The 27,093-nt window shown below is 53.6% G+C and overlaps 9 protein-coding genes across 9 annotated transcripts; 3 read left to right on the top strand and 6 right to left on the bottom strand.

Moving 5' to 3' along the window:
• Window positions 1-361: 361 nt before the first annotated feature.
• bna4 (kynurenine 3-monooxygenase) lies at window positions 362-2,162 on the top strand (the record flags this gene model as incomplete). Its single annotated transcript, XM_025637649.1, has 3 exons — window positions 362-485; window positions 662-876; window positions 969-2,162. 3 exons carry the CDS (start codon window positions 362-364, stop codon window positions 2,160-2,162), a joined length of 1,533 nt encoding a protein of 510 aa, XP_025486668.1.
• A 1,286-nt stretch (window positions 2,163-3,448) lies between these two features.
• Window positions 3,449-5,142, bottom strand: BO82DRAFT_204788 (uncharacterized protein). The gene is made up of 3 exons (XM_025630636.1): window positions 4,725-5,142; window positions 4,577-4,645; window positions 3,449-4,497 (listed from the first exon to the last, which is right to left on the bottom strand). Exons 1-3 carry the CDS (start codon window positions 4,850-4,852, stop codon window positions 3,579-3,581), a joined length of 1,116 nt encoding a protein of 371 aa, XP_025486667.1. The 5' UTR covers window positions 4,853-5,142; the 3' UTR covers window positions 3,449-3,578.
• A 3,296-nt stretch (window positions 5,143-8,438) lies between these two features.
• On the bottom strand, window positions 8,439-9,206 carry BO82DRAFT_396097 (mitochondrial 37S ribosomal protein uS8m; the record flags this gene model as incomplete). Its single annotated transcript, XM_025638823.1, has 2 exons — window positions 9,083-9,206; window positions 8,439-9,019 (listed from the first exon to the last, which is right to left on the bottom strand). A coding segment is annotated over exon 2 (495 nt), but the record flags the coding sequence as incomplete, so codon positions are not given.
• A 240-nt stretch (window positions 9,207-9,446) lies between these two features.
• On the top strand, window positions 9,447-11,452 carry BO82DRAFT_321725 (uncharacterized protein). Its single transcript, XM_025632742.1, has 3 exons — window positions 9,447-9,586; window positions 9,662-9,828; window positions 9,879-11,452. Exons 1-3 carry the CDS (start codon window positions 9,549-9,551, stop codon window positions 11,318-11,320), a joined length of 1,647 nt encoding a protein of 548 aa, XP_025486665.1. The 5' UTR covers window positions 9,447-9,548; the 3' UTR covers window positions 11,321-11,452.
• Window positions 11,453-11,730: 278 nt separating this feature from the next.
• On the bottom strand, window positions 11,731-13,457 carry BO82DRAFT_387278 (putative MFS transporter; the record flags this gene model as incomplete). Its single annotated transcript, XM_025638298.1, has 3 exons — window positions 11,731-12,274; window positions 12,374-12,607; window positions 12,682-13,457. 3 exons carry the CDS (start codon window positions 13,455-13,457, stop codon window positions 11,731-11,733), a joined length of 1,554 nt encoding a protein of 517 aa, XP_025486664.1.
• Window positions 13,458-14,513: 1,056 nt separating this feature from the next.
• On the bottom strand, window positions 14,514-16,624 carry BO82DRAFT_204707 (uncharacterized protein). Its single transcript, XM_025630635.1, has one exon. It carries the CDS (start codon window positions 16,412-16,414, stop codon window positions 14,660-14,662), a length of 1,755 nt encoding a protein of 584 aa, XP_025486663.1. The 5' UTR covers window positions 16,415-16,624; the 3' UTR covers window positions 14,514-14,659.
• A 2,013-nt stretch (window positions 16,625-18,637) lies between these two features.
• Window positions 18,638-21,506, bottom strand: BO82DRAFT_346963 (uncharacterized protein). The gene has a single exon (XM_025633773.1). It carries the CDS (start codon window positions 21,184-21,186, stop codon window positions 18,820-18,822), a length of 2,367 nt encoding a protein of 788 aa, XP_025486662.1. The 5' UTR covers window positions 21,187-21,506; the 3' UTR covers window positions 18,638-18,819.
• Window positions 21,507-22,259: 753 nt separating this feature from the next.
• Window positions 22,260-24,032, top strand: BO82DRAFT_204320 (F-box protein). Its single transcript, XM_025630634.1, has 2 exons — window positions 22,260-23,611; window positions 23,666-24,032. Exons 1-2 carry the CDS (start codon window positions 22,357-22,359, stop codon window positions 23,785-23,787), a joined length of 1,377 nt encoding a protein of 458 aa, XP_025486661.1. The 5' UTR covers window positions 22,260-22,356; the 3' UTR covers window positions 23,788-24,032.
• Window positions 24,033-24,080: 48 nt separating this feature from the next.
• Window positions 24,081-25,385, bottom strand: BO82DRAFT_359088 (DUF1748 domain-containing protein). Its single transcript, XM_025636476.1, has 5 exons — window positions 25,292-25,385; window positions 25,087-25,227; window positions 24,941-24,980; window positions 24,810-24,852; window positions 24,081-24,657 (listed from the first exon to the last, which is right to left on the bottom strand). Exons 2-5 carry the CDS (start codon window positions 25,087-25,089, stop codon window positions 24,516-24,518), a joined length of 228 nt encoding a protein of 75 aa, XP_025486660.1. The 5' UTR covers window positions 25,090-25,227; window positions 25,292-25,385; the 3' UTR covers window positions 24,081-24,515.
• Window positions 25,386-27,093: the final 1,708 nt, after the last annotated feature.

Here is a 27,093-nt window from a genome sequence, read left to right as displayed (position 1 = left end):
GACCGCTACCCAGAAAGAGACTAGTGGCTGATCCAGAGGCGCGCGTCTACATCACGTGCCCTGGAACTCTTGATCGGACAATTGCGGCTGATTGGAGGGGAGGAGTGGCAGAAAACGGCATGTGGGGCCCCGCCGTCTTTTCTTTTCATCTTCCGAGTTTGTGACGCATCAGCCAGTCAACATATCTATTTGTAATCTTTTGTATCACGCCACTCTTACTTTTTGAGCCAAGAGCTGCAAAAGCACAGAACTGCCTGAGGTTGTATACCTATATTTCTAGGGTCTGTGGTCTTTGACTTTGAAAGCTGTCGTAAGACTTATTCTTTTTAGACTCTCCATTGATCGTCCCTTCGCCCCCGCCATGGCACATTCCACACCAGCCAAACAAAAAGTTGTCATCGTGGGCGCAGGCCCGGTGGGGTCCCTTGCAGCTCTCTATGCAGCAGCCCGAGGCGACGATGTTGAGGTATATGAGCTACGCGGAGGTGAGTTTAGTCGCTGTTATATCTATTTGATGCATTATCCTGTCACAAGCTCGACCTGCGTTCGCCGTTTCTGCCATGTCGCGCGATCCTGATCCACTTCTTATCGACCCCACTTCGATATCTATAACGGCGCTCTCATAAGCCTCAACGACTCGGCTCAATAACATGGCTTACAGATCTGCGTGACCCGGCGACTATCCCGTTAAACTTCACCAAGTCGATCAACTTGGCGCTGTCGGAGCGAGGCATCAACGCCATGAGGGAGTCACACCGCGATGAACTCATCAACCGGGTCCTCGCGGACTCAATCCCTATGCATGGACGCATGATCCACGGCCGGACAGATGGCAAGCTCTGGGAAGCTGCTCAAGCATACGACGTTCATGGCCGAGTACGTTGCCCCCCTCTATACTTCTCATGCCCCTCAACCAAAACCTCATCCAGCATCCAAGCAAAAGCTCTCGTCTAACATCCCACCATCAGGCAATCAACGCGGTCGACCGCGGCACCCTGAACAACGCCCTTCTGGATGAGCTGGAGCAGACCCCTAACGTCCGACTTTTCTTTAACCACAAACTCGTCGGGGCCGACTTTCGCGCCAACCGGGCCTGGTTCGAACGACGTGATCCCGGGAGCAGCCCCTACGACAAAGCCACGGAGGTCGAAGCGACCTTCGACCTCCTCATCGGCGCCGACGGCGCCCACTCGGCGGCGCGCTACCACATGATGAAGTTCGCCCGCGTTGACTACCAGCAAGAGTACATCGACACGCTGTGGTGCGAGTTCCGGATTCCGCCGTCCCCGACGACTAACGACTTCCTCATCTCCCCCAACCACCTGCACATCTGGCCCGGCAAAGAGTTCATGTTCATCGCCATCCCGTCGGCCGACCGGTCGTTCACCTGCACGCTCTTCGCCCCCGCCGACCACTACGACGCCCTCTCGGCCAGCTCCCTTGACCAACTGGTTGAGTTCTTCGACATCCACTTCCCCGGGGTGTGCCCGAACCTCATCGCCCCGCAGGCCCTGCACGAACAGTTCACGACCAACCAGCACCTGCCCCTCATCAGCCTCAAGTGCAAACCCCACCACTACGACGCCAGCGTCGTCGTCGTCGGCGACGCCGCGCACGCCGTCCTTCCGTTTTACGGCCAGGGCCTCAACGCCGGGCTGGAGGACATCCGGACGCTGTTCGACATCCTGGATCGACACGGGGTCTACAGCAATAGCTTCAGCCCGGGGATGCAGGATGACCCGGAGCGCCGCCAGGAGGCCCGCCGGCGCGCGCTGCAGGCCTACACGGACCAGCGCGCGGTCGACACGCACGCCATCAACGACCTCTCCAAGCAGAACTTCCTCGAGATGCGCTGGGGGGTCAAGTCTCCGCTGTACCGGCTGCGCAAGGCCGTCGAGGAGACCATGGACCGCTACCTGCCAGGCCTGGGCTGGCAGACGCAGTACACCCGCGTCAGCTTCAGCAACCAGCGATACTCGGAGGTGGTGCAGGCTGTGCGCAGACAGGGTCGCTTGTTGGGCTGGGGGCTCGGCGCCGCAGCCCTGGTCGCCAGTCTGTCGGCGGTGGCGGTGGGTCTGCAGTTCTGGCGGCGACGGCCGGCTCCCCGCTCGTTGTGGGCGGTCCTTCGGAATGTCTGGCGCGAGGCGAGAGGGTGGCTTTGATTTTTCATTTAAGACCCCCCCCCCCCCCCTCCCCCCGGCCTTGGTTCCTTCCCGAATCTCTATGATTTCTGCTGCGGGATGCTGAAGGCTGCGTGATCTGTAACATTATTCTCCTTTTCTTCCCATTTAGATACTGATCTAGAAGCCTAACTATGAGCAACCCCCAATTCACGCTTTCACGGACCCCAATGAAGCCGATTTTCTGTAAGTACCACCACGTACCTTTCGAAGCACAGTACTATCTCGTCTTTCACTTCAGCCATACAATCAGATGCCTATTACTCGGACACTCTGAGGTGCTTAGAAGTCTGGTGAAGACAGCTAGCCTCGTTCACAACCCCCGCCGCCTGCCTTTTGGCTTGCTTGCTCACTTACTATATGTCCTTCTGTGTCACGAATGTACACCTAGATTGCTTTGTCTTCTTCCCTCTGTCTCTCACTTTCCAGACACATGTACCCTTGTTGTGCGCACCATTATCAATTAGCAGTCAATACATCGAGCGTCTGTCTATACTTCGAGGCAAATAGAGAGATAGAAAAAAGAAAGAAATACATCCATGTTCTGTGTAGGTCGACTCAAGAAGAGCTGGCTCATAAGGCTCAGTGACCCCAGGACTATGATGATGCACACGAGGAGTTCCCTACACTCAGCACGAGAGACACAGCCTGTCTTACACTGATAGACCCAAGCACGAGCCTACAATATTCAAAGAAAAGCTGGTAGAGTAGAGGCCAGCAAGATCAACAATCTGAACTTGAACCCACAGACGGGCAAGAACGGCAAGGCAGGCAAATGAGAAAGCCACCACAATCCGCCTGAAGGATGTAGTACAGGAAATAGTGAACGGAAACATGCAGCTCGGGCTAAGGGACAGTAGCAGTCACCGAGGGGAAAGTCAAAACCGAAATGTCATTCTCACAAAAACAACGGAAAGCCCGAAATATAGAGAAAAGAACGCACACAAGTCGTAATCATGAGGAGGCTAGAAGAAAGTCCTAATAAATGGTTGCAAGGGGCTGTAAATACTCTTGATCGCGTAAAAGACTTATCAAGTAACAGCATGGTTTCATCGTTATCATCAGGCCAAGTCAATCCCCAGACCAAGGATTGTCTTGGAATGGGAGTCCTTGGTTGGATTTCGGACGCTGGTGGCATGGCTTCGCTCGCATAATCCGAATTCAGGTTCACCACTTCGGCAAAGTCACTGGATAAGGTTTCAAATGGTCCATGATGACGAAAGCATGTGGCTCCTGGGAGTAACTTCCTTGGGCTACCCTCCAATGGACAAGGGGAACGCCTAACGGAAATGGCAGAATGGCTTGTTCCAGTCGATGGGTCTATAGCATGGTAGAATCGTGGTCAAGACCAAAAAGGAAAACTCATTAATATCATCACTGAGGGTCAAATATCCGAGGTCAAGGGCCGGCAAATTTCACTCGGCGACTGCGCCGGTCCTGAATGCTCTTCTCCGTGTCAACATAAAGATGGTCAAGGTACTCCATCGCGGCGGCATCCTTCAGAATCTTGGCCACCTGCGTACCGGCAGAGATAAGCTGAAGGACGTTGCGATCGTCCTTGATGGGCCTAGATTGATGCTTGGCAGCATGGCGCATCTCCAAGGAGTTCTCCAGTATGGTGACTAACTGTTTGATCTGGCCATTATACAGGACCCTGGCGGGGATCCGCCGCTTGGTGGCCAGTCTTTTGAGGAGGTATACCCACTCAGTCCATTCACGGTCTGAGGGAACTCTCACCTGTCTCTTGTCAGGCTCCAGTGGGATTGGAAACTGGTACTTCGCCACAAAGTCAAACGCGCACTGCGATAGTCGGTCGTTCACCGAGGACAGGATACGATCTTGTTCTGAGACATCAAGATTAGTAGGTAGATGAGGCAAGTCCCTTCCTTGTGCCGCAATCACACGCGGAGAGGGAGGCTCAAGTAATTGGTGGGGGCCGTCAAACTCATCCCGGTTTGATGGTCTTCTCTGTGAATGATATCGGGTTGTACCCTTGAATTTGTCACCAGCCCGTCGGCTGTTTCTCTCAACCATGTATTCCGGTGTCTCGAAGGATCTAGCGAAGTCATATTCCCGTCTCAAAGACTCCGCCGGCAAACGAACAGGATGGTCCCACTCCGGATAATGAGGGGTATGGCGTGCTAGTGAAGTTCCTGATGGTGCAGCTATGTTGGCATTGATCTGGGAAGTCACTGGCAGCCCGCTGTACGGCATGGAGAAGTTAAAGTCCGGTGAAATAGGTTTGGGGCCCCTCGCCGCAGCACTCGAGACGTTCATGGGTCCACGTTCAATGTGGGGTGGTGACATCCTTGTAGAGCTGCTTATGAGTAAGTTCTCCCTCGGTCAACAACTCTTCTGGAAAGAATGACGAATAGTAGTACAAGATGAATTGGTACCTTGGGTGGTAAATGATAGGACCTTCGCTCGGAATCCCAAACATCGGCGGCTGTTGGGGCGCAATGCCACTGCAGAAGGTGAGCCCTCCAGATGACTTAGATGTCTCGAGAAAACCGAGACACAGAGAATTTCGATGCTCATGCTAACCTGTGATGAGACCAAGAATCATCGCTGCCAATGGACTGCGTACAAGAGCCACTGCTTCCTGTTACCCGCGAAAAGTAACTGAGGCCCGATGACATGGTGATCAATGGAGGCGAAAGAACAGGTGGCATGAAGGTCAAGAGCTATAGTGACTGGTATCAAATAGTGACGAACAATACTGGATGCTGAGAGGTTATAGAATTGTGAAAGACGGCGGCGAGTCAGTCCAGACCATCGAAGGCTGAATCTAACAACAAATAGGGAAGACGTTTATAAAAACAACCTGACTTGAATGAATGGCATGTACAAGAACGATTTGTTGCAGGCGCCAGATAAGCTTTTTATCTCTGAAGCGCGTGAGGTACGAAGAAGGAGAGGAATGAAGAGCTCCACAGCAGTGGCAACTGGGAGACTCGATCAGCCTGGAAGGCAACCCGTCCCTGTCAAAGAGCAACCGCGTGCCCATCGGTAGTCATATAGGTCAGTTGTATATACGGCGACAAAGGATCAATCTCGGACCCATATCCAATCAAGGTTCGACCCCACAGTGCTCCTTTCGATTGACAGGGCAAGCTAGTAGGATCGATTAAGCCAGAGACGCCCGGCACGGCTAGGTCCACGATAATTAGGCCATGGTAAAAAGCAAAGCGGCATTCACGACAATAAGAACGGAGAGAGTGGGGAACTGCACAGGCATAATGGGGTACAGGGCCATGGATGAACCCGGCTGCAAGAGGCAGCCAAACTATCCATCAGCAGGCTATCGCCAACTCTCATGCGCTGATCTCGTCCTCAACCGCGGTTATCAAAACCAAACGTAAGAGAAGAGGAGTTGAAGGATTCGGTGATGCGTTGCGTAGGGTTTTGGGCAGCAAAGGACCGGCCGGATTGCGCAGGGAAGATGCATCCATCAAATGAAGGGAGGACGACATATCCAGGCAATTGACCCAATGCAGGTTCTAGGTATTCAATGGCAGTTGGCGCGGGAGACTGCTTCGGTTTAGAGTTCCTGGGCGCAGAGTGGATGACCCCGTTTGGTTTCTCTTCTGTCTTGCGGCCTTGCCTGTCGCCAGCATCTCCAGTGTCTCCACTTGATCGAAGAGGACTAGAGTGAGTAATGGCTGAATACTGCATCAAAGAAGAATAAAGGGGATGGGATGGTGGGAGAAGCACGGTGTGTACTCCATAGTTGACAGTTGGAGGATGATTGATCATCCCGTTCGGGAAAGGGCAGAAGAGTGGATGCCTCAGTCCTCTGACTGCCTGCCTGCCTGCCTGCCTCGCCATGAAGCAATATCAAACTACTCCATATACTACCTACTAACTTAGGTACCCAGTCATTGTCACTAAATCAAAGCAAGCAATTAAAGCAAGCAAACCAGCCAGCGAACCTGGTTCAATCCCGATCCCCACCATCGCCTGATATTTTGATTCCCCATTATGGTCTCCGTCCCCACTGACCATCTATCCATTTATAGATCCTTCAATGCCAATCCGCCGATATCTATTCAATCTATCCAGGCACTAACCTGAGCACTATGATAGATAACCATAGTCAACACTAGCGTTGACTCCACCAATACCACCGCGGACCCTCGCTGGGAGAGAGCTTTGAAAGCCTTGTTATTTAGCATTCGAAAACGACCACGGCGCGCGCAGACAACTCTACATTTAAAAAGAGCAATAATAATGAACACACTAGAGATACAATGAGGGGTGGGTCGGAAGCAGATATCAACTGCTGCTCCATACCACACGGGTGGCGGCCCAACAGTCGAGGTTTGAGTGTGGGGAGCTTGCAGTTCTCAACCTGATGCCATTGATCCCTCGAGGATGTTGGGCAGACACTTTGCTGCACGTCTGGTTGCCCAAGCCCAGAGCGGACGTGTTGACCAACTCTCTATTGGCGCGGGCAATCATTTGGCGGCCGCAATGCTCGTCTAGGCCACCAACACGCAGCAATAGCTTCACTGAGTTATTGGCTATAAAACCATGCATTTCCAAACCTGAAAGACGAAATGGAGGCATCGCATACTATTGGAATCCTGGGATCCCTGACAAGATGGGTATTGACCGGAACCATCATTGCCTGTCGACCCCGGTATGGGTGAAGTTGGCATTAGCAGGAGATCATCACTCCGAGAAAGAAGAAGAAGATGATGATGATGATGACGATGATCGGTAATCAAGGAAAACGCGAGAGGGGGACGAATAAGCTCTCGTTATTCAAATTGACCGGTGATCCGATCGATTGATCCAGACACCAATGGTGAGACAATGCCGGAGTACGGGGTTTTCAAACATGGTGTACGTTATTGCGACCCAACGAGAGGTCGCTAAGGTAACTTCCCGACAAGGGAGCGAAACTGATTCGTGGGTGTGCCAATCCCGGGCAACGAACTTCTCCTCTGCCATGCTTAAAGCCAAAGCCAACTGGAGCCTCTGTCTTATGTCATTTCGTTTACGACTCCCGGTTTCACTGTCCTACATATGGCCAGCCTTCGATAATTCGTTCCTTGCGGAACGACCTATTTCCCATTGCTCGAGTCAGTCAGCAGCATGTCCGTCCAGTCTCGGTATATACGCATTTGTTCCGAGGTAATAACCACCGCAGGTCGAATACGGGACCCAACGCGAGCTCCGTAATAGAATTATCGCCTTGAACTGTCGGCGAACACGGCAAATATTCAACTGGCACCACATCTACGAGCGTCCGGTGGCGGCCTAACGCTGTCATTCCATGAATTCTCCCCAGCATCACCTCCCGACAACAAACTCCCATAGGCTTGGCTGCTATATGAGCGGATATCGAGCGACACGACACTACCTTCCTAGGCTGCTTCGCAAGACAAGGAATCTCCGTCGAGCCGAGCATAACAGGCAGACTAGCTGATGCAGACGTTGCAGCATTAACAGCATGCTACAGCCAGAATGAAGAATCCAGAACAACATAGCCGGTCCCGACGGGTCTATCCGATGAACTGTTCAGACGCTGTCATGTACCCAGTCATAAGACTGAAAGCGATCGTAGAAAAAGATTCTCTAGTTTCAAAGCAAGCTACGATCAGGCGATCTCTCGCGACGTTCAAGATTAGCCCGGCAGCAGAAAAAGAAAAGAACTATCGTCCACATTGAAGCAGACCAATATCAAACTCCCAAGCTATGATGTTAGAAAATATCTCAGCAGACTAGCCAATCGCAAGTGGTTGAAGACAAAAAACCGACCTTGTGGGCAGGAATGCTAGATGCTATCGGTCAATAAAGTCGGTAAATACATCGTCCAGAGACAACCTAGAACAACTCAGCGAGCGCCCTCATAGCTCATAGCTGCCGCAAGGTGCATGGCATGCGATGGCCGAAGCTCACCAGTCGCATGACTTTTAATGTACTCCCGGAATCAGAAGGGTGGCCGACTCGAGTACCGAGCACCTTCCAGTGCCTGCTGACCAGCAGGCACCTCAGTCCAGACTTGGATCGCCTGCAGTCGTCACGGTGCGAGCCACGAAGAGATGTTCGACGGAGCAATATAGATAAAGCATCAAGGAAAATGAGTTATGTTACTATACAAGGTATCCAACCAACAGTCGCAAATAATAAGACAATATGAACATACACGGCATGCGAGGAGACACTGCGACTGGCCAAACTCCGGTAAAAATGCAAAGCCCAAGCGACTCTCAAACATGGAAGCTCTCTTTTTCATCCTCCCAAGCTTACCTGATCCGGCACAGGACCAGACCGCCACTCTTCTTTTCAACGCACTCTCTCGCCTCCATGATGCCCTTATCCGTCGAGATGTACAAGCTCTCACCCGGCGACCGCAGACCCTCGATATAGGGGGTGTTGTGGCCTTGGACTACGCGCCGGAGGACTTCGAGCTTGGCGGTAACTCTCCGTTTGGGCGTGCTGATCATTTTCATCTTGCCCAGAACCGGCTCGCTGCGCCAGTACTTCAATCCGAGCCAGAGGCGTCTGGAGGCGATGTTCGCTTGGGTCACAGGTTCGATGTCCTCGGAGCTGGGGTGGCCAAGGAGCTGATGCGGAGCCGGGGGAGTTGGACCGCCACGAACAACGGTAGAGATGAATCCGTCATTTTGCAGCGCAAGGCAGAGCTTCAGGTGTAGCTTGGTGTTGGGGATCGAGGTGAGACCGAGGCGAGCCTTGGTGACATTGTTCAGGTGGGAGATAACGTGGGAGAGGTTGGTGAGAGACATCTTGTATCGTAAGACCGGATATCGGTGGTCAATTCCCAATGCAAGACAGGATACACGGTGCGGGAAAGCAGGATAGATAGACCGCTGGCGGAGAGAAATGTGAGCGACACATCACAACCACAAAAGGTGTAACTGGACAATTCGTACCTGCAAGAAGCAAAATCGAGAGTCGGCGTCAAGACCGAAGAAATTATGAAAGAATCAGGCTCTGCTGCAGTCAACAAAAGGTATGGTCGTCAATCGCGTCGCGGTAACCAGAGTACCTCCGAGGATGCGGCGGGAAGCTCAGATGAAATTTTCGGAGAAACAAAATCACGGCTTCCGAGTAATGCCTGGTGTTCCAGGCATCTATACACGAGCTGCCGAAGGGGCAACCAATTAAACATCGTCTGTAGTACTTCTGTAGCCGCCGGGCTTCTGCACGCTGCATCCCCTCACCTTGTCACAAGCCAGTTAGATCTTCCCCTCCTATGGGCTTCCCGATGTTTAAAATGTCGCTCACTGCCTTGCACTTGGTCGATGGGCCATCTTTCCCCTTATTTTCCATCCACAGTCAACCTCGTGGTATATCGCTTTCTCTTGAACTTCGCAACATCAACAACATCCACTGACCATGCCACCACTGCCGGGTGAGGAGCGAGTGCTGACAGTGTGAGTTCTTGCGATGCTTCTCACCCCGCCAATTTTGCCACCAGCAACTGTCTGAATGAGCTGACGCGCCTTTAGCTTCGCGGACATTCATTACTATTTCGCGCAACCAAGTCCAAGAACTCGTCGCCATCGGTTCGACAAAGGTTCCTATCTATATCTCTTCCAGAGCGCCACCCAGCGCAGAATCAGAATCGAAGTCGCAAATAACCCGGGTACCCCGGAGCAAGACGCTTTCAATGGAGGTTAGCTAAGGCTGTTCCACACCGTGCTAAGATTTACTGACGCATGGTAGCTCTGGACAAGATCCACGTGCGACACTCAACCCAGTTCCCGACCCTGTGCACAGTAACGGTAGACGGACAGTCACAAACTGCGGCGCAGAATGCGCCTGCATTTCCTCCCCCACCAGGCACCGCGGCTGAATGGGAGCTAGTCGACGATGATTTGCAGAGCCTGGTGCGCTTGCACGCGCTGGACATCTACTTCTGGACCGTGGAGGATGCGAATCAGTTTCTCGATATCATCGAACGGGATTTGCCTGCAGCGCAGATTGAAACGGACCGACACCCATATCCCCCTCCACCTCAGAGTACCGTCAGCTCGGTAGTCCAACAGCTGGAGACAGTGGCCATCACTGACCCCGCCTACCAGAACGGACAGACGCGCAACTCTCAGGCAGAAGTGGTCGCCAACCCTGCATCAAACTACCAGGCCATTACCCCATCAAGCACCCTCCCTCCTCCGCCTCCATTGTCGTCCACCCTTGCTCCCACCGGATCTCACTTTCCTTCGACTGAACAGCAACATCAGGATCCTGCCCCTCAATCCGCTCCCCTTCCTTACAACCCCGCCGCGCCCGCCGCTCCGGAGCCGATCAAGCACCGCGAAAAGACCCCTCCTCCAGAAGACTACGCCAATGGCACGGGTCTCGCGGCTGCCGCCGCTGCACCCGACCAAGGATTTCCGTTTCCCTCTTCCGCAGCACCAGTGTCCCCAGGACTTTCCTCCCTGATCTCTTCGCCTGCTTCGCCAGGACCCCACACTACCATGCCAGGAACCTACGCCTCTCCACCGCCAAGCGCGGGATTGAGCTTTTCCCCCTCGGTGACACGATCTGCATCTATCTCCGGCCCCCCTGGAATCCCGTCGTACACCACAGCCTTCCTTTCCGGCGAAAGCCCGGAATTCCAGCACCAGCAGCACCAGCCCCGCAGCTCGCTCAGCAGCACGGGCTCGCTTCCCGGACCGCCCGGGCCGCCGCAAGCAACCACCATGACATTTGCACCACCACCCACGGACGCAACAGCCCAGAATGCAAACCCTGCTGCTGCTGCTGCTGCCGCTGCCGCCATGACCTTCGCACCTCCTCCCACCGAGCCCCTCTCACCCCCTTCACAAACCGAAACCCAGCCCCCGTACACAAACCAATATCAGTACCAACACCCGCAGACCACCCCCCCTCCTCCCATCCACCCCGCCGTCGCGATAGCCGGCTACTCGAACTACTCGTACGAGCAACGGGGAACCGTGGCAGGCGGCAACGCGCCGGCCGAGTACGACATCCACCGACAGATGTACCGACCCACGGAGGCGGAGGCGACCTCGCGCCACCAGAAGTACGCGAAGGAGGCGATGAAGAACCCCGGGGATCGGCCGCAGACGTTTGTGAAGAGCGCGTACCGAGTGGAGAACAGCGTGAACCGGTTTCTGAAGAAGTTGGAGAAGAGGCTGTAGCTGCTGCTGCTGCTGCACGAGCCTGTCCACGGGTGTGTGTGTTGGGTTGGGTGATCAGTGTGGCCTTTGCTCCTTTCATGATCAGGTTGTCCGGTAATTTCAGCTAATCTGTAAATGATGTTATGACCTTGGAAACACCTTTCATATGTAGATGAAAGCTGGAAACGGCGCGAAGACATGCATAAGTACGGACCCACATATATAATACAACCCACACAACCCACCGCGATCCATCTCAACGGTACAGTATACAGTGGATATACAAACAAACACCAAGCCACCCAGAAAAACCTACACATAAGGATACATTTTGCTCTCTGAATCACCGATCCATACCCAGCCCACCCCGATAAACCAAACCCCATCCCCGTCCCCCCAATCCCCAATCCCGTCACCAAAAAAACAAAACCCTAATCCCGTTTCAACCCAACCCTCCCCGTCTTCCTCAACCCCACAAACCCGACGACCGTACAAACAAGCATAAACCCAAACATCGTCCAAAAGCTTGCCCGATAGCCAGCCATCAGCGCCTGCTTCTCTTGTTTCGAGGCATTCTCCGCGGCCACCACCGTCGAAATCACCTGCAACACCGCCATGCCCAGCGCACTACCAAACTGCGCCGAGGTGTTGAACACCGCGCCGGCCAGCGCCTGCGTCGTATCCGGGAAACTGTCCGTAATAATAATCAGGCCGACCGTGTACAGGGCGTCGAAGCTGACGGGCTGCAGGAGCTGGGCGATGAAGGCGTTGGCCCAGTAGGGCCAGGCAGGCTGGATCAGGGCCATGAGGAGGGGGGAGCCGGCGCAGAGGATGGAGGTTACCGTGACAATCCAGAAGGCTGGGACGCGGTGGACGAAGACCCCGATCACGAAGTTCATGAGGATGCCGATGATCAGGCTGGGGAGGATGCGGATGGAGGCTTGCAGGGCCGAGAGGGATTGGATTTCTTGGAAGCTGGGTTTTTTTTTTCCCTTAGTGAGTTATTTGGGGATGGGGGTTGGGGGTAGACTTGAGGGTTGCTTGGGGAGGAGGGGCCAAGGGAAAGGAACGTACTATAAACTGGCGAATAGTTCCATGGAGTTGATCACGGCATTAGAAACGGCGATCGTGACGCTGATGCTACTGAAGGACTTGTTGCGCCAGAGAGAGTTGGGGATGAGAGCTGGTTTGTTCCGCTTGACCTGGTGGTGCATCCAGTAGACGAACGCGGGGAGGGCGACGGCTGCCACGCATAGGATGACGATTGCTTCGGCGGAGCGGATGCGAGATGGATCGGCGCTCAGGATGCTTGTTTTAACATGTAATTAGCTATTTTGCTGGGACGTAATAGTAGATGCCACACGGCCTGTAGAGTTACTCACGCCAACAGATAGCACACCAACGCCATGAAGGCCGAGGCGAGCCCGGCGCCAACCCAGTCGATCTGCGTCTTGACATTGTGCATCAAGTCCGCGTGTCGATGGGTCTCACTCTGCGGGACAGCCCACAGGCCGACGACCGCGAAGAATAGGGTGATTCCACCGGCCAGATACCAGCCCGCGCGCCAGCCGATGGTGTCCACGAGCACGCCTCCGACGACCAACCCTAAGGAAAAGCCAAGGGGCTGGCTGAGACCCAGACATGAGAAGGCGAGGTTGCGGCCCTGGCCGGGAGGCAGGAGCTGCGTGATGATGGAGATTGACGAGGCGAGATGGAACGCCAGCCCGACACCCTGTAGAGCGCGCAGCACGACCAGCTCATCCCCATTGCGAGACAGCCCTTGCCCGATCATCAGCAGGCCGCTGGCGAACGAGCCTACAAGCTCAACCCACCGCGGGCCGATAGCATCGGCGATGGATCCCGCCAGTAACAGGGTGGACGCGGTGGCCAGGCTGCTCACGGACGAGGGCCAGAAGGAGAGCGAGGACGGCAGCTGAAGGTCCTTGGTGATCGTCGGCAGACCGACCACGACCAGCCCATTGATGACACTGGCGGTAAGCGTGACGGCCGACAGCTGGGCTATCACCACCGACTGTTGGAGGCGGAACTTCCGTGCGGTGGGCGAGCGTGTACTATCGTTCTCAGAGGACGGGACATCGCTACCTTCCAGCAGCAGCGAGTGTGCTGGAGGAGTCTTGGTGATGGTGGTGGTTGCCATCTTGGTGTGGGCGCAGCCAGCGCGTAAATTGCAGGTTGCTACCAGGTTGCTCCCAGGTTCTTTCCACACAAAAGGTGGAGTAAGTAGATTTTGACTCTGGGGAAGCGAGGTGGACTGGTGGAGTCAAAAACCGCTTGATCCACTCTCTCAGACTCACGGATCATAAAACGACCGAGCGAATCGAGGGCGGATAGCGCCTGGAGAGAATGAGCGCTGTTCACGATAGCGGACTCTCTAAGTCCAAGCGAAATGCCCTCAGACTCATGGGCGATGGCGTGAACAAATTTCTTGCCATTGACCCACCGGGCCCATCTACTCCAGCCAGAACCATGATTCCTTGCTCTCGGATCAGACTTCCTCCCGCCATTGTGCTAGCCGATCCAGGTAGTACACCGGTGAATAAGTGAGTCCAATAGCTCGGCCTGTGCTGCTTTGATTGTTGTTAGATAACTAATAGAAGGTGGAATGCTCGAGTTCTTGAAGAAGATGAGAGAGAGCAGGCAGGAACAAGTCAAGTGTTTTTGTTTTTGGCTCCGGAGCATTTTGGCGCTAAGCCCTATCTCGATCTTATCTTGCAGGAACCCCAGAATGGAACATTCCATTTACCACACTACGTACTCCATAGTGCATTCGACGATAATTTCATGTGGGCAGTGCAAAGTCAATTTGGTGGAACATTTGCTAAAAACACAGTTGCTTGCTATTCAGTCCAATATTCAACCTAGTAAGTAGCGTAAGGCTTCCTGCAACCCAATACCAAACCGAATACGAAGCACAAGCAAGATCAAAAACCTGTCGGAAAACCTATCGGAAAACCCCAGTACATATGCAAGACGCAGTACTCCGTACACAGCGCTAACTATCAAGATCAACGAATCCCGAAACAACTCCACCGGACAATGCTCCGACATGCAACCATCGTCGGTCTTGCTCCTTGGAGAGAAACAAGAGGCTCGCTGGAACCGAAAGAAGAGATGTAGAAATCAGGAATGGGGAAGGGGAAAATCAAAAAATAAAAAAAATAAAAAAGATGATGGACTATTGAGAAGACACATGTAGAAATAGGCACATGTGCCTAGTCACATCGCAATTACCAAGGGTATAAGAAAGATATGTCAAAAGAAAAGAAGAGTAGATTGTTTTATTCAACCCCGGGTGCAGCTACCGGTCATGGTTCCGACGATCAGGATCATAGCCCTGCCTCAGTTGAGGGCAAGCTTGTCCATGTCAAGGTTGACCTCGTTCGAAGCCTCCAGGGGGGTCTTCTCAGAAGTCTCGGTAGCAATGTCCGCATGGGTTTCGATGGGCACAACCTCATCAGCCAGATCTTCCGGCTCAGAGGCCTCATTGGTAGCTGGCTCAGCGGAAGAGACAGTATGATCTTCAGGGACGGAAGAAAGAGGCTCAGCAACGTGCTCGTCGATAATGGCTGGCTCCTCGCTGGCCTCGTCACCACCGGGGATGACAGGAGTCTCAGCAAGGGCTTCAGTCATAGGAGCAACTACCTCTTCGACCACTGGCTCCTTAGGCTCCTCGGGTTCCTTGGGCTCCTTGAGCTCCTCCTCAACAACAGGAGCCTCTTCGGGAACGATGGGCTCAGGCTCTGCAAGCTTCTCCTGAAGGGCCACATGCGATGCCAGGGTTTCCTTTGGAGCAGCATCTTGCTCTGGCTTAGGCTGAGGCTTCTGAGGCTCTGCAGAAGCTCCGCGCTGCTTGCCATGATCAGGCTTAGTCAGACGGGGTGGGCGACTTTCGAGCTTCGAAGGAACACGGCGTGGAGCTTGGGTAGTCCGGGTGGTGCGGGGCGGACTCTTGATGTCAACCTTGTCGTGCGACTTGCTGGCAGAGCTGGCCGTCGGGCGCATCATTCTTGCCAGGAAACCCTCATCCACAGGCTTGGAGCTGGTATTGCTTGTCCGTGAGTGCGGCCTCTCGGGAGGGGAAGCACGAGGGGCTTGTTTGCGAAGGCTCGCAGCCGTTGGGGTGATGGCGCGGCGCTGGGTTGTGGCGCTTGCATTCTTCAATGTAGATGGCTTGCGCGACAGAGGAGCAGAGGGTACTGCGGTAGGTCCCTTCTTAGCCGTTGTAGATGTGGTCGATGTGGTTGCTGAAGGGCGAGTAGAGGTAGACACCGTTCTAGTGGTGCGAGAAACGCTCGACGCTGTCGGTTTAGTCAAATCCCGAGCCGACGCAGAAGGACGCACAGTTCTGGTGGCAGGCTTGGTCGCAGGATTCAGAGATGGGCGGCTCGGTTTATGTGCTGCAACTTTTGCGGGCTCATGCGGAGTGGGCTTCGCGGTGGTAGATGGTCTAGACGCCCTGGTAGTCTTGGTTGTGTGATCAACAGGCTTGGCTGGGGACGTTGGTGTACGAGGGTGAGTGGGCGACTTCGTAGCAGGCTTCACAGGAGGCGACCTCTTCGCCACCTGGATCGCAGCTGGGCGCGAGGCTGCAGTTTTCTTGGGGGAAGGGGGGTTTGATTCCGCTGCTGTGGGCGCGGTGGTGTTCTCGGCAGGTGTGTTCTCCTTATCTTCCAACGGCTTGGCCTCCTCCACCAGGGGCGTAGCGACTTTCTCCATAGTTGGCTTCGGTACCACCTCTTGCTCCATCGTTGATAGAGCAGAGGTCCTCCATGGGAAGCCATTGCCCGTGGGTGACAATGGACTCTTCAAACCACTCTCCATGTCATCCGAGTGAAAGCTCCGCACTCTAGTTGGACCGGCGGGGCTGTCGCTGCGCACACTGACACTGCGCAAGCCTGCTAGAGGGTTGGGCTGAGTGGCCCCGTCAACAGCGACGAAACTCGCACGGATTTTGGATAAAGGCCGAGCAGAGCCCGAGTTGTCAGAACCGGCAGGGGATCGACCTCGCGAGGGTGGTGAGGGAGCGCTGGTTTGGTTGGTTTCGAACTTAGCGAGCAGGCTCCGCACACCTGGATGACCACCGGTGTCATTCATGATAACTTTTGGTCGGTAATAAAGGAGCGCGGGCGCAGAGTGTCAGGAGAGAGCTGGGGTGCGGATCGTCCCGGACCGGATGCCTGGGGATCGACAGAGGAGCGGAGTTGACTGAGGGGAGGAAAGGGAGGTAGGCAAGGGCGTAGATATTATTTAGTGGCGATCGATGGCGGAGAGGAAGCAGCGATGCCACCAGGTAGGAAGTTCAGACGCGCTCCTGATGGGGAGGGAGGGCAGAGCGTGTGACGTGATATAAACAGAGGCCAACAACAAAAAACAAACGGGAGGGAGACGTGGTTTGGTTCGGGTTGGTGGTGGGGGGGGTCAAAGCTAGTGAGACAGGTCAGAGGTGGGAGGAGGAGATAGAACCATGGTGGTGAGCAACAACAACACAGAGCATTGAGGAATTTGGGCCAGTAATCAGGGATGGTTATTTCCAATAACCATAGTTTGAGGAGTGTAAGAAGAATGCAAAGAAGGAGAAGGAGGAGGAGGAGAGAAGGAGAAGAGAAAGAGGAGAAAGGCAGTCACAGCAGCCGAAGCAGCAGAAGAAGAGGAAGAGAAGGAAGCCAGAAGGCGAGAACGGGTCGAAAAGTGGAGATGAGCTGGACAACGGCCTCAGGCACGGTTCTTGGTTTTCAGGGGTCGGATCCGCGGCTTCACTTTGATTGAAACAAGAAACAAGAAACAAAACAGAACAGAACAGAACAGAACAATCATTATTATTCCAATTATCACTTCATCCCTCTCTTCTCCTTCTTTCCTTCCTTCCTTCTAGTGGATACTCCTGCATAATAGTTCCACGCACTATTGGTCTCCTCTCAGAAAAAAAAAAAAGACAAACGGTGGTACAACAACACATTCATTCTCCGGCGCCTTTTGATTCTTACACTTTGTCGCCCTTGAATCAGCCATCCTTCAGCGATGATGGCGCCTCCCTTACCAACAGTTTTTCCTTTCTCTGCCAGAACTTTATTGCTGATGTAGATCGAAGCCCGTTTGAAACGACCCCTCTCGGGGGGGGGCCTGTGAAACATCTCTCCAGTGTGCTTGGAACTTGAACCAATTTCTCCCTTTCTTCCTGTCCCAACTGACACCCATTGTCGCATACTCCTGTGCCCCCCTCCAATCCCCGGATAGCATCTCTCAATTCAGAGGCGCGCTATCCTCTAAGTTACTTCGCACTGGTACTCAGTGATACTAGTGGCCGAGCTCCCTGCAATCTCCTGCAGTCGCCGAAAAGTCACCCCACGCCCCTAGACTAAAGGCCAGCTTGCAGCTCCCCACGAGCGAATCAGCGACCATGGTCGTTCACCACTGCCTGGAAGGCACACCACTGCACTGCATGCATAGCTTCCCAGGGAGCACTTGCAGACAACCCCCGGGCCAACATGGCCTTGGGAAGGACCAGTAGTCTACCGCAGGGTGATCAGGAGGCATGGGCGCCCAAGCGCTCCATAACTTATGTATTGACATCGTTGGCACTGACTGACAATGTGTCTATCTGTCTTTGTGTCTGCCTGCCCCGTCCCGCATGGCTTATGCATTGCAGCTTACAGTAGACTACGTACCTGACCATCGTGTCCCTGCATGGAAGAGGGGTCACAGGAATTAGGACCAACCGATGGGGATGGGAAGGGGGACGATCGTAATACCATTGACACCGGACTGTGCTTTAGCGCTCTTCTAGAATCATTCGTGGAAGGACTCTGCTGGCCTAGTGTAGACTTAGTTGTTTGACCCCGATCGCTGACTTGCCTTAACACCCTGTATCCCAGTTATACTCCACACCTCCTTTTTCCGCGCTGCTTGCTGCCTGTCTTGTCCACCTGAATCATTCAAGCAATCACACCAACCCTTTTTGCTCTTGTTCGCCCAGCCCAGTACAAGGTCCTTGCATGCCACGTGCCATAACCGTCCTCATTATTTCAATGTTGACTTGAATCAGTACGGACCGAATTGACCGTCCCAGCAGGAAACCTAGAACCGTTTGTTTGCCGGGGCAACCAAACCACGCAACAGTCGGGACAGGGACACCTTCCGCCCCCACGCGGGATCAACCTTATCCTAAGGCATGAACAGCAGCTTCTTACTATACTACTAATATTGTCTGTACTGATGCTGAAATCTATCTACAACATAGAAGAATGAATTTGAGGTGTCTCTATGTTATCCACAGCTCGTACGACATACAGACTCTACGGCTCACAGCGTTTCACTCAACCGGTTTACACGTGGTCAATGTGTAAGCTAAAGATATATCCCGAAACAAAAACCAGACCGCATTAGCAAGACGCCAAACAAGACCAAAACACAGATCGTATCGTCCCAAACCGAACTGGTACACGCATGCAAGTCAGACGGTACATGGCCTAGCTGTAAATAGTGTAGTAAATGAAAAGTGCTCATAGGTCAGCCGGGTCCGAGGGCAGCAGCACCTGCATATCCGCGCCCGCATCTGCATCCTGCTTGGGCTCGTCGGTGAAAATCCCAATGCCACTGTCCAGACGCTTGCGGTGCTCTCCTCGTCCAGCCTCCACATCGATAAATCGGGTCATGCTGACCGGTGTGATAGGCTCGCTGCCCAGTGTGGTACTTTCCGACTGCAGTTCATCAGACCGAAGCTCCCAATTGGCGGCTCGGACCCTGGCCTTGCGACGCTCGTTGCTGACAGTTTCTTTCATGTGGGCAAATGCGCGTGCTTGCTCCGCCGCCCATGTCTCCAGAAGATTGTCCCTGGCTTCGGTCTCGAGTCGCAGCTGGTGCTCCAAGCCCACGTTGCTCTGCCGTAAACTATCAATCTCTGACTTGGCACCCATGAGGGAGGTGTTGAGCTCTGCAACGACAACATTGAGGCTTCCGATCTCCTTCTCACATCGTTCAAGTTGCTCCGCCGCTTCCTGTTCGAGACGTTCCATTGCCTTCTGACGCTCCAACTCCAGGGTCTCCACTTTGACCCTCAGTTGGCACGATCGAGCACGGTTCTGTTCAACAGTGTCTTCCAATTCGCGGATGCGGGCTTCACACTCTGCAACCGTACTCTCAGCGACGCGACGGGCGTCTTCCTGTTCAGTGACTTGTAGTTGAAGCTTCGACACCTGCTGACTGTAAATGTCGCTGTTCGTGACTTTATCTGACTCTAATTCTGTGACAAGTGTTTCAAGACCCCTGATCTCCTCGCGATACCTGTCCAGCGCGGCATTGAGCCTGTCGATGCCTACAGCTTGCTCCTCTCCTTCCTTTTCTAGCTCTTGCATCCGCATTCGTGTATGGAGCATGTCGCTAGCAGAGCCGGCAATTGATTCTTCAAGGCCGCTGATCTTCTTGCTCGCATCTTCGTAACGAGCCAGGAGCTTGTCGAATTGAACACGAAGGGCTCTTTCCCTATCACTAGAGCCCAGAGCCCTTGCGCGCTCATCTCCTAAGCTTTTGATTAGGATCTCAATTCTTTTGACCAAAGCACTAAGAGTCGCGCAGCCGTCATTCAAGCCTATATTCGGTGTCTCTCCAGGAACCGCTCGTTCAAGACGCAAGCGTGCGGAGCGAAACTGATCGCGCATGTCTGCAATGATCTCTTCGGCGTGTATTCCGGGAAATCCCAGTTCTGACAACTCCTCTTTGATAGAATTTAATGACTGCGTGGCATCCGAAGCTCGACCAAGGGTCTCAGCCAGACTTGGTATCAGTTGATCTACGAAGTCTGGCGGTGGGGACGCCCGATGAAGATGAGGCTCAAGCTTAGTTCCACCAAAGGACGCAATGCGAAAGCGGCATGCTTCGAAGAGGGCACGTTTTTCTCTCCTAGCAGTTTCCAGGTCTGCAAAGAGGGCATTGATTTCTGCCTCTGAGTCATGGTCAGGAAGGGAAAATTGGGTTTCCGCATCCGCATTCGGGCTCCCGCTTCGCAAAAGCTCACAATCATCCATATCAAAGCGTTGGGGTTTCCATAGAGATCTGAGATCAGGTGAGTTCGAGATGAGCATCGTCTCTCCGTCAAATCCGCTTTCATCAACGATGATTGTGTCGTTCCCGATGTTGGCCACACTGGAGCTGTCCATGAGATCATCTTGGGAGAAAGATAGCTCCTGTCTCAATCGCCGATTCTCAGACTCCAAACGCTCGGCTAGTGACCGAGGAGAATCGCATGAGGGACCGTCAGCCGGCTCTAGCGATGCACTTTTCGGCGGGCGCTCGATTCGCTTGACCGCATCCAGCTCTTGCTTCAAAGAGTCACGTTCCCGCAGCAATGTCTGCAAGTTACGCTCATAACGTGTTGTGTCCCTCTTCTCGCGCTCGAATTGGTTAATCTCATCACTTAACCCTACTCGTCGGATTCTTCGTTGGGTTCGCGAGTCTAGAAGCTGTCGAAGTGGCGTAAATTGAAACACCTGTTCCACACCTGCTGACGAAGAGGAGGTCGGGGAGTGCGACTGCAAGCGGGTCTTCCGGAGTGGCGTGGAATGACGTCGCGAGCGGCGACTTGGGGAGCTAGTCAAAGGAACTATATCCGCCCGTTCTTCAAAGGAGGTGCGTAGCATGGCGGGAGTGAGTCCAGTTCCATAATCCGACCCGTGGTGTAGCTGAGGGCCTGGATCGGAGAAGCGGACCTTCTTCCTCGGCTGTCGCCGACTCTTGGAAGGAGTAGCTGTGGCATGAGAGCTATTGGACTGACGAATCGTTTGTTGACTGGAAGCTGAGATTTGAGGCTCTGGACCGGAGACAGAACTGACCCGGCGTTTGCGCCCGGACTGCTGTCTTGTCTCAACGACCATTGCGTGTTGGCCCGGCTGGGTACAGTGCGCGCTTAGGTCGTACAACAATAGAAGATCAGTAATAATAATATCTTTCTATCAGTGGACTTTACCAGGAGAGAATGATAACAGAAACGTGTTGCAACCCAAACGAAAGTGCAGTGGTGCAGTTGAGTGCATGAAAGGTGATATATCACCGAGCAACGAAGGCAACAGAGCGCGACGAAGCATGGAACCGCGACCTGGAGGCAACCGGGGACAAAGTATTCTGGATCATGGGGTATTTGGATATTTTGATATGATTTTTCTACATTAGGCAAGGGGTCGATCGTGCCCGCCGAGGGCGAGTGCGTGCCTTCCTTACGCGTGATGGACCCCGGGCCATGTCTCGATTGGGAAAGCGTAAACAACATCCCGAGCTGGGCTTAGCCTGGAGCCTGGAGCCTGGAGCCCTCCCGGAGAGGCCTTGCGCCCATCAGGTGACTGCCGTCGTGCCTGGCGGTTGAGGCAGTTTGTGTGTGTGTGTGTGTGTGTGTGTGTGTGTGTGTGACATGTGGAAGGTTTACAGCCTTTCGCTCGTTCATAATAGCCCACAAGTTACTTATCACTTCTGCGTCATCGGCTCAGATCCATTGATGGATGATTGCAGTGGATCAATGGAACCCCATAGGTTGGGCACTTATCAGTCTGGAGCCTGAGGACAAAGGCCTCCTCCCCCTGTCAGATTACACACTCTACCGCTGCGTGGCGGTAGTTGCTATCTTATCGCTCCCAGGGAACGAAATTTGGAATTGCGCATCACTCTCCCTCTGGCCAGAGTAAATGACCGTCGTTCCCCAAGTTCATCCCGAACTTTGGGTTCGTTTCCATGCGAGACCCTGCAGGCTATCAATTGATCGAGCTCCCTTACTTCTCTTGACTCAAATGTCCTGGTAACAGCGTTGCACGGTCTCTGCTGCGTGGATGATGAGGTGAGGCGGGCCTGCTGCGGGTGATGTCATGCGATCTGGCTCTCTCCCCTCGCCCGTCGAAGAAGCAACAGTCCCTAACTAACACTAACTTAAAACATGCAGATCGTCTTTGTCTAGATATCTCCTTTCCTCCCCGGCACCGTCTGTGAGCTGTCGTCTCTGAAGTTGACTGTCCCCTCGACACACATTCACAGTCTTTCTCCACGCCCAAACCACTGCGATGGCCACTGCGTCAGCCAGTTGGTATTCAAGCCAGGCTGCTTTGGGCGAACCACGACAGACTTCAACAGAGCAGAAAAACGGGCTCCAGTCCTCCATAGCCGACCTTACCTCCGAGACTGAAGACATCATGGAAAGTTCCATCCTAAAGCTTCCTCCAGAACTCGTCCAGCAGATTCTGGCGTATCTGCCAGCCCAAGAGCTTGCTCGTGTAGCCGTTACCTGTCGCTCTCTCGCTGATCACGTCGATAACGAGCTACTGTGGTTGAACCTGATCAACTCTTACTTACCCGAGCCTATCCATGACCCTGGCCTTTTCGACTCCTTCCGTAGCCTCTACATTGCCCATCATCCCTGCTGGTTTATTCCTAAGCATAAAATCTGGTTCTCCGACACAGAACATACAGGAAATCTGATTCTGGCGCGCTATGATCATCGACGCGGGGTGATCGAGGCCTACCGGGTCATCGCAGAGCGACGCTCTCACCAGTTTCAAATATGGGACTGGAACCCAGATGTCATCATACAAAGCTTTGATCCAAGGGTCAGTCTATGGTTGGACGACCCCGTCCTTTTGTTGAAACCCCAGCGCGAGGGGCGGCCACGCTATCTACAGGGAGAAATTCGCATGCCGATGGCTCTTGAGACGCAGCATGTCTTCAATGCTTTTTCACCCTCTTCGAAATATCTGCCTCCAGACCTCGATAGCAGTAAGCAGTGGCCACCACCAACCATTCCGAGCAATCATCGAGTCTATCGTGATGTCGAGCAACAGCTACCAGAGTGGGAACGCAATCCTCGACAGCTGGAGGAGATGTCCGAGTATGGTTTCCGAATCCGAAGGTGGGCGCATTTCCGTCTAGGAATTCCCATCTTCGCCGCCGGTCGGAATGAGACCCTCTCGACATTTGCCACGCTCGACCCGGAAGTGTACACACCAACACCGCGCAAGCCATACCAAGGCCTTTGGGTTGGCGATTATTCGGCGCACGGCTGCGAATTTCTGCTTGTTCTGCAGCGCGACCGCGATGGGTCGCTCGCGGCGGCCGAGCCGACTGACGGCGAAGCGACGCTACAGGGGAGCCTCGAGGCTATCAAGCTGACAGGGGACCCAAACGTACCACGAGGGGAGATCTCCTTTGCAGCCGATGACATCGGCCCTGGCGGCCTGGTGCGGATTGCTGACGAAGGCCTTTTCCAAGGGGCAAGAATTGTGCGCAGCCGAGGCCATGTGGCGGGCCTTGGCTTCCGTGACGGTAAGAACTACTGTTCCTAATCAAGCGTTTGTCTACTCTGACCCGAGTTTCTAGATACTTTTATCTCGTCTCAGCTGATCCTGCTTTCAACGGACTGCGTGGCTCACTATTGGGAAACCATGGGCCATATCTCTTACTACCGCCGACTTGATGTTGATGCACTACTCCACACGTGAGGCCGAGTTGTCCGAAACATTGCGGATGCGCGCATCATGTCATTTATCTACTTCGCTCCAATCTTGAAAGCTACCCAGTTACATTGCTTTGGTGTCTTGCATTGAAGTACGTTGCCGCTTCAATAACGGACGTGGATCAGAGCTGAGCACCGTGGCAGAGTAACCGACCCCTCCATGGCAGTGCAACCATTGGCTCTGGGGATGGGGGCTCAAGTCTCAGTGATATCGCTTGCATTCACAGCCCAGCCACACTGCGAAGGATGACTGTAGTCGAGATATGCATTGGTTGTTGTGGATAAACCAGGCGTGGTACGATAACTGTTTGCTATCGACATGAGTTTATGTACATTGGTTGTATCGAGGAGAGCGCCAGTGTCAAGTACATGAGTGAAGAGACGACTCAAGGTGCACAAATAATGAAGGATATTCCTAACGCCAAGCTTTGCTGTTGCAACATCAACCGAGCGGCATTCCCGCCGTACGATCACCATGCATATAAGAAACCGACCCGGACGCGTGGAGGATCACCCGGGCTTGACGGGCAAGAAGAGGGGGAGTTCTTTCCTCTATCCTGCCAACCATAACCGAAACAGGCATGTAAAAGGGCGCTGCAACCGATTCCGACATCGAAGTTCCGTTCCAAGTTCACCGACCCTGCCACTTCATCTAGGCCGAAACAGAGGAAAGAAAGAGGGGCAGCCGACTCAGCCGCCAACGACGATCAACCTTTACCGTCTCCGCTCAAACCAGCTGGTCGACCCGAGGACCGCAACGGACTGGTCCATCACCCACTCGCCCACGCCGAGGTATTTGTCGATCCACTGCTTGAAATCCTTGTTATCGGTGATTTTGTCGGTTTCGAGACTGGGGCTGTGAAGGACCCCACGCACAACCCGGGACAGGGGCAGGCGTGAGGAATAGGAGTTAGCTTGATATACGAGGTTGAAGTTAACCCAGCCTCAACCGTCCGAGGTTGAGGTGCGCAAACTGCACATGCGCGGGAAGTAGGAGGGAGTTATTACGTTAATCCAGTCGACCGCTTGATGCCGGCCAGGAAGGCGGAGACTGGTAGAAGCGAAGGCGGGTTAGCATCTGTTGTTTAAGGGGTTGCCCTCGGCGACCGATGAGAGAATGAAAAAAAAAAAACACGTACTAAGTACCGCATCAAAAGCGTAATGACTGAGACGACCCAACTAGTAGCCCGACCAACCGGTCATAAATCAGTACACTTCTCTCCCCGGTTCGCGTATGCTACCCGCCAGTTTCATGTTCTTGTTGAAGAAGGCAGCAAAAACCCACCATCTTGAATTCTGCGTGCGTGCGTGCGTGCGTGCGTGCGTGCGTGCGTGTGTGGTATGGTACGATGGAAGTCGAGATCAAGAAGATCGACAGTCGATAATCGACAACCGGGAGGAGAAGAGGGGAAGTTGCACTCGATATCTGCGCCGTCCGTTAGAGCTCTTTCTCTCTAACCTGACAAGGAACGGAAACCCAGTAGCCTTACATTTTCAAGCAGGCCTTGTTTTCAGACTTCTGATTTTCAAGAGTGAAGCGCTGCCTGTAGGTCGATAGCTGATTCGGAGCGGAGACGTGAGGAGTTGGGAACGATGGAGGAAGGAGAAAGCCCGCCCGCCCGCGGGAAGGGGTTCACGTGCTTCGCGGGCACATGACGTGGGCGAGTGATTTGTCCAGACTGCAGTGCCAGTGTTTTAGGCACCTGTGAGGATTATGGAAAGGCGGTGAGGGAGCCCTGAGGAAGGGAGGATGTGGGCGGATGGGTTCAAGGTTCAGGTTGTCAGTGTGTGCGTGGGGTGGCTGGGTGGCTTGTTTGTGGCTGTGCTGGGGTTGTCGGTGTCTCCTTGGAGGGGGATCTTGATGTGTGAGATGTAGATGTGAAGTTTGAATTCAAGATGCTAGTCACTGTCCATTCACACTGTGGAGTTTATCCCAGCTTGGAACTGCTTTTGATTGGGTAAGTTGGTATTGTGCTGAATGCACACTGCAGGAGTCTTGTCGACAATAGTATGTCGAGTACAGTATCTCTTGTCTCCACACCCGGGGCAGAGAGCTGAAGAACCAGCACTTATGCACTATATCGATTGTGTCGAGGGAGACAGCTTAGTATAACTACTATAGGTAGCAACTGCCGCCGAAGATAGTGCTCTGAAAGAAAGACATACTTGATGAGTAGTCTGCGATCCTCAATCGAGGACCTCGGGGTTTGCGTTGAACCAGATATATGCATCGACAATCAGTAATCGAACGCAATGACTACAACCTAGAAGCGAGCCATCGCCCTTATCTCCATACAAACTACACATCAAGTGACAGGCCACGAGTACAGTACCTCACCCAAACACCAAGACTCCTTCCTACCAACAGAAAACGCAAAAGCTCACTCTCGACACCCCAAGGCACCAACACCCAACGGATCCAACAACCACCTATCTCCGAGTCAGACACGAAGTAAATCCAAACAACCTGTGTGGACCGGAGTAACTGCCGTGCGTGCCGGGCAGGCCAGAAACTCCGCGCACCGGGGCTTAGTCTAAAAGTCTCTGAACGGAGAAAGCCAAGTGCGGGCCGCCGCGGAGGGTCAGTTGCGGCCTGGTCTCTGAGGCAACAGAGGTAGTTTGAATGGCAGGTTCACCGGGAGTCCCGAGTCGGCAACCGAGCCTGGGCTCAGGGCTCTCGTTATCAACCTTGAAAACATCGGAGATGCCTGGTTGGTGAATTGCAGTCTGACCAATCGGAGATGGAAGAGCATAGATGATGCGGAGGTCGGAAGTACGTACAGCTTGCTATACACAATACAGATATACTCCCGTATAATGGAAAAGTGAGGTAGTGATGATCGGATGTGCATGGTTAGCTTGCGTAAAGAGAGAGACACCTAACCAGATTCAGTTGATACTGCTCTTGCTCGCCTGAGTCTGGGTGTGTGACGGAGACGGAGGTCTCCGATCATCAATCCCCGGAAGAAGAGTCGCACACATGAAATCGGGTTGCATACTCGCCATGGTTTATAATTGGACTGATTGTCTCCGTACGGTGCTGACTGCTGAGGGATACTGTTCAGCCCTACGGGTTGGTCTCATCCACTTCGGCTCCATGTTCCCAGCAAAAAGATGGGAGATTCGTCCTCTGCGGCCCCTGATTGATCGAAGTGATGGGCATGGTGGGGAGGGAGTCTCCTCCAGTGGTTTTGTCATGTGGTCCTTGATCCATCGGGGCAAGCTGGTTCTGGACGGAAAGCACCAAGAGACAATGGCTGGTGATAGACTAGGAGGCTACGATGGAGTTGAT

Source organism: Aspergillus uvarum (genome assembly GCF_003184745.1).
Source record: "Aspergillus uvarum CBS 121591 unplaced genomic scaffold BO82scaffold_84, whole genome shotgun sequence".
In the NCBI taxonomy this organism is placed as follows: Eukaryota; Fungi; Ascomycota; class Eurotiomycetes; order Eurotiales; family Aspergillaceae; genus Aspergillus; species Aspergillus uvarum.
This window is presented reverse-complemented; position numbering and strand designations above follow the sequence as displayed.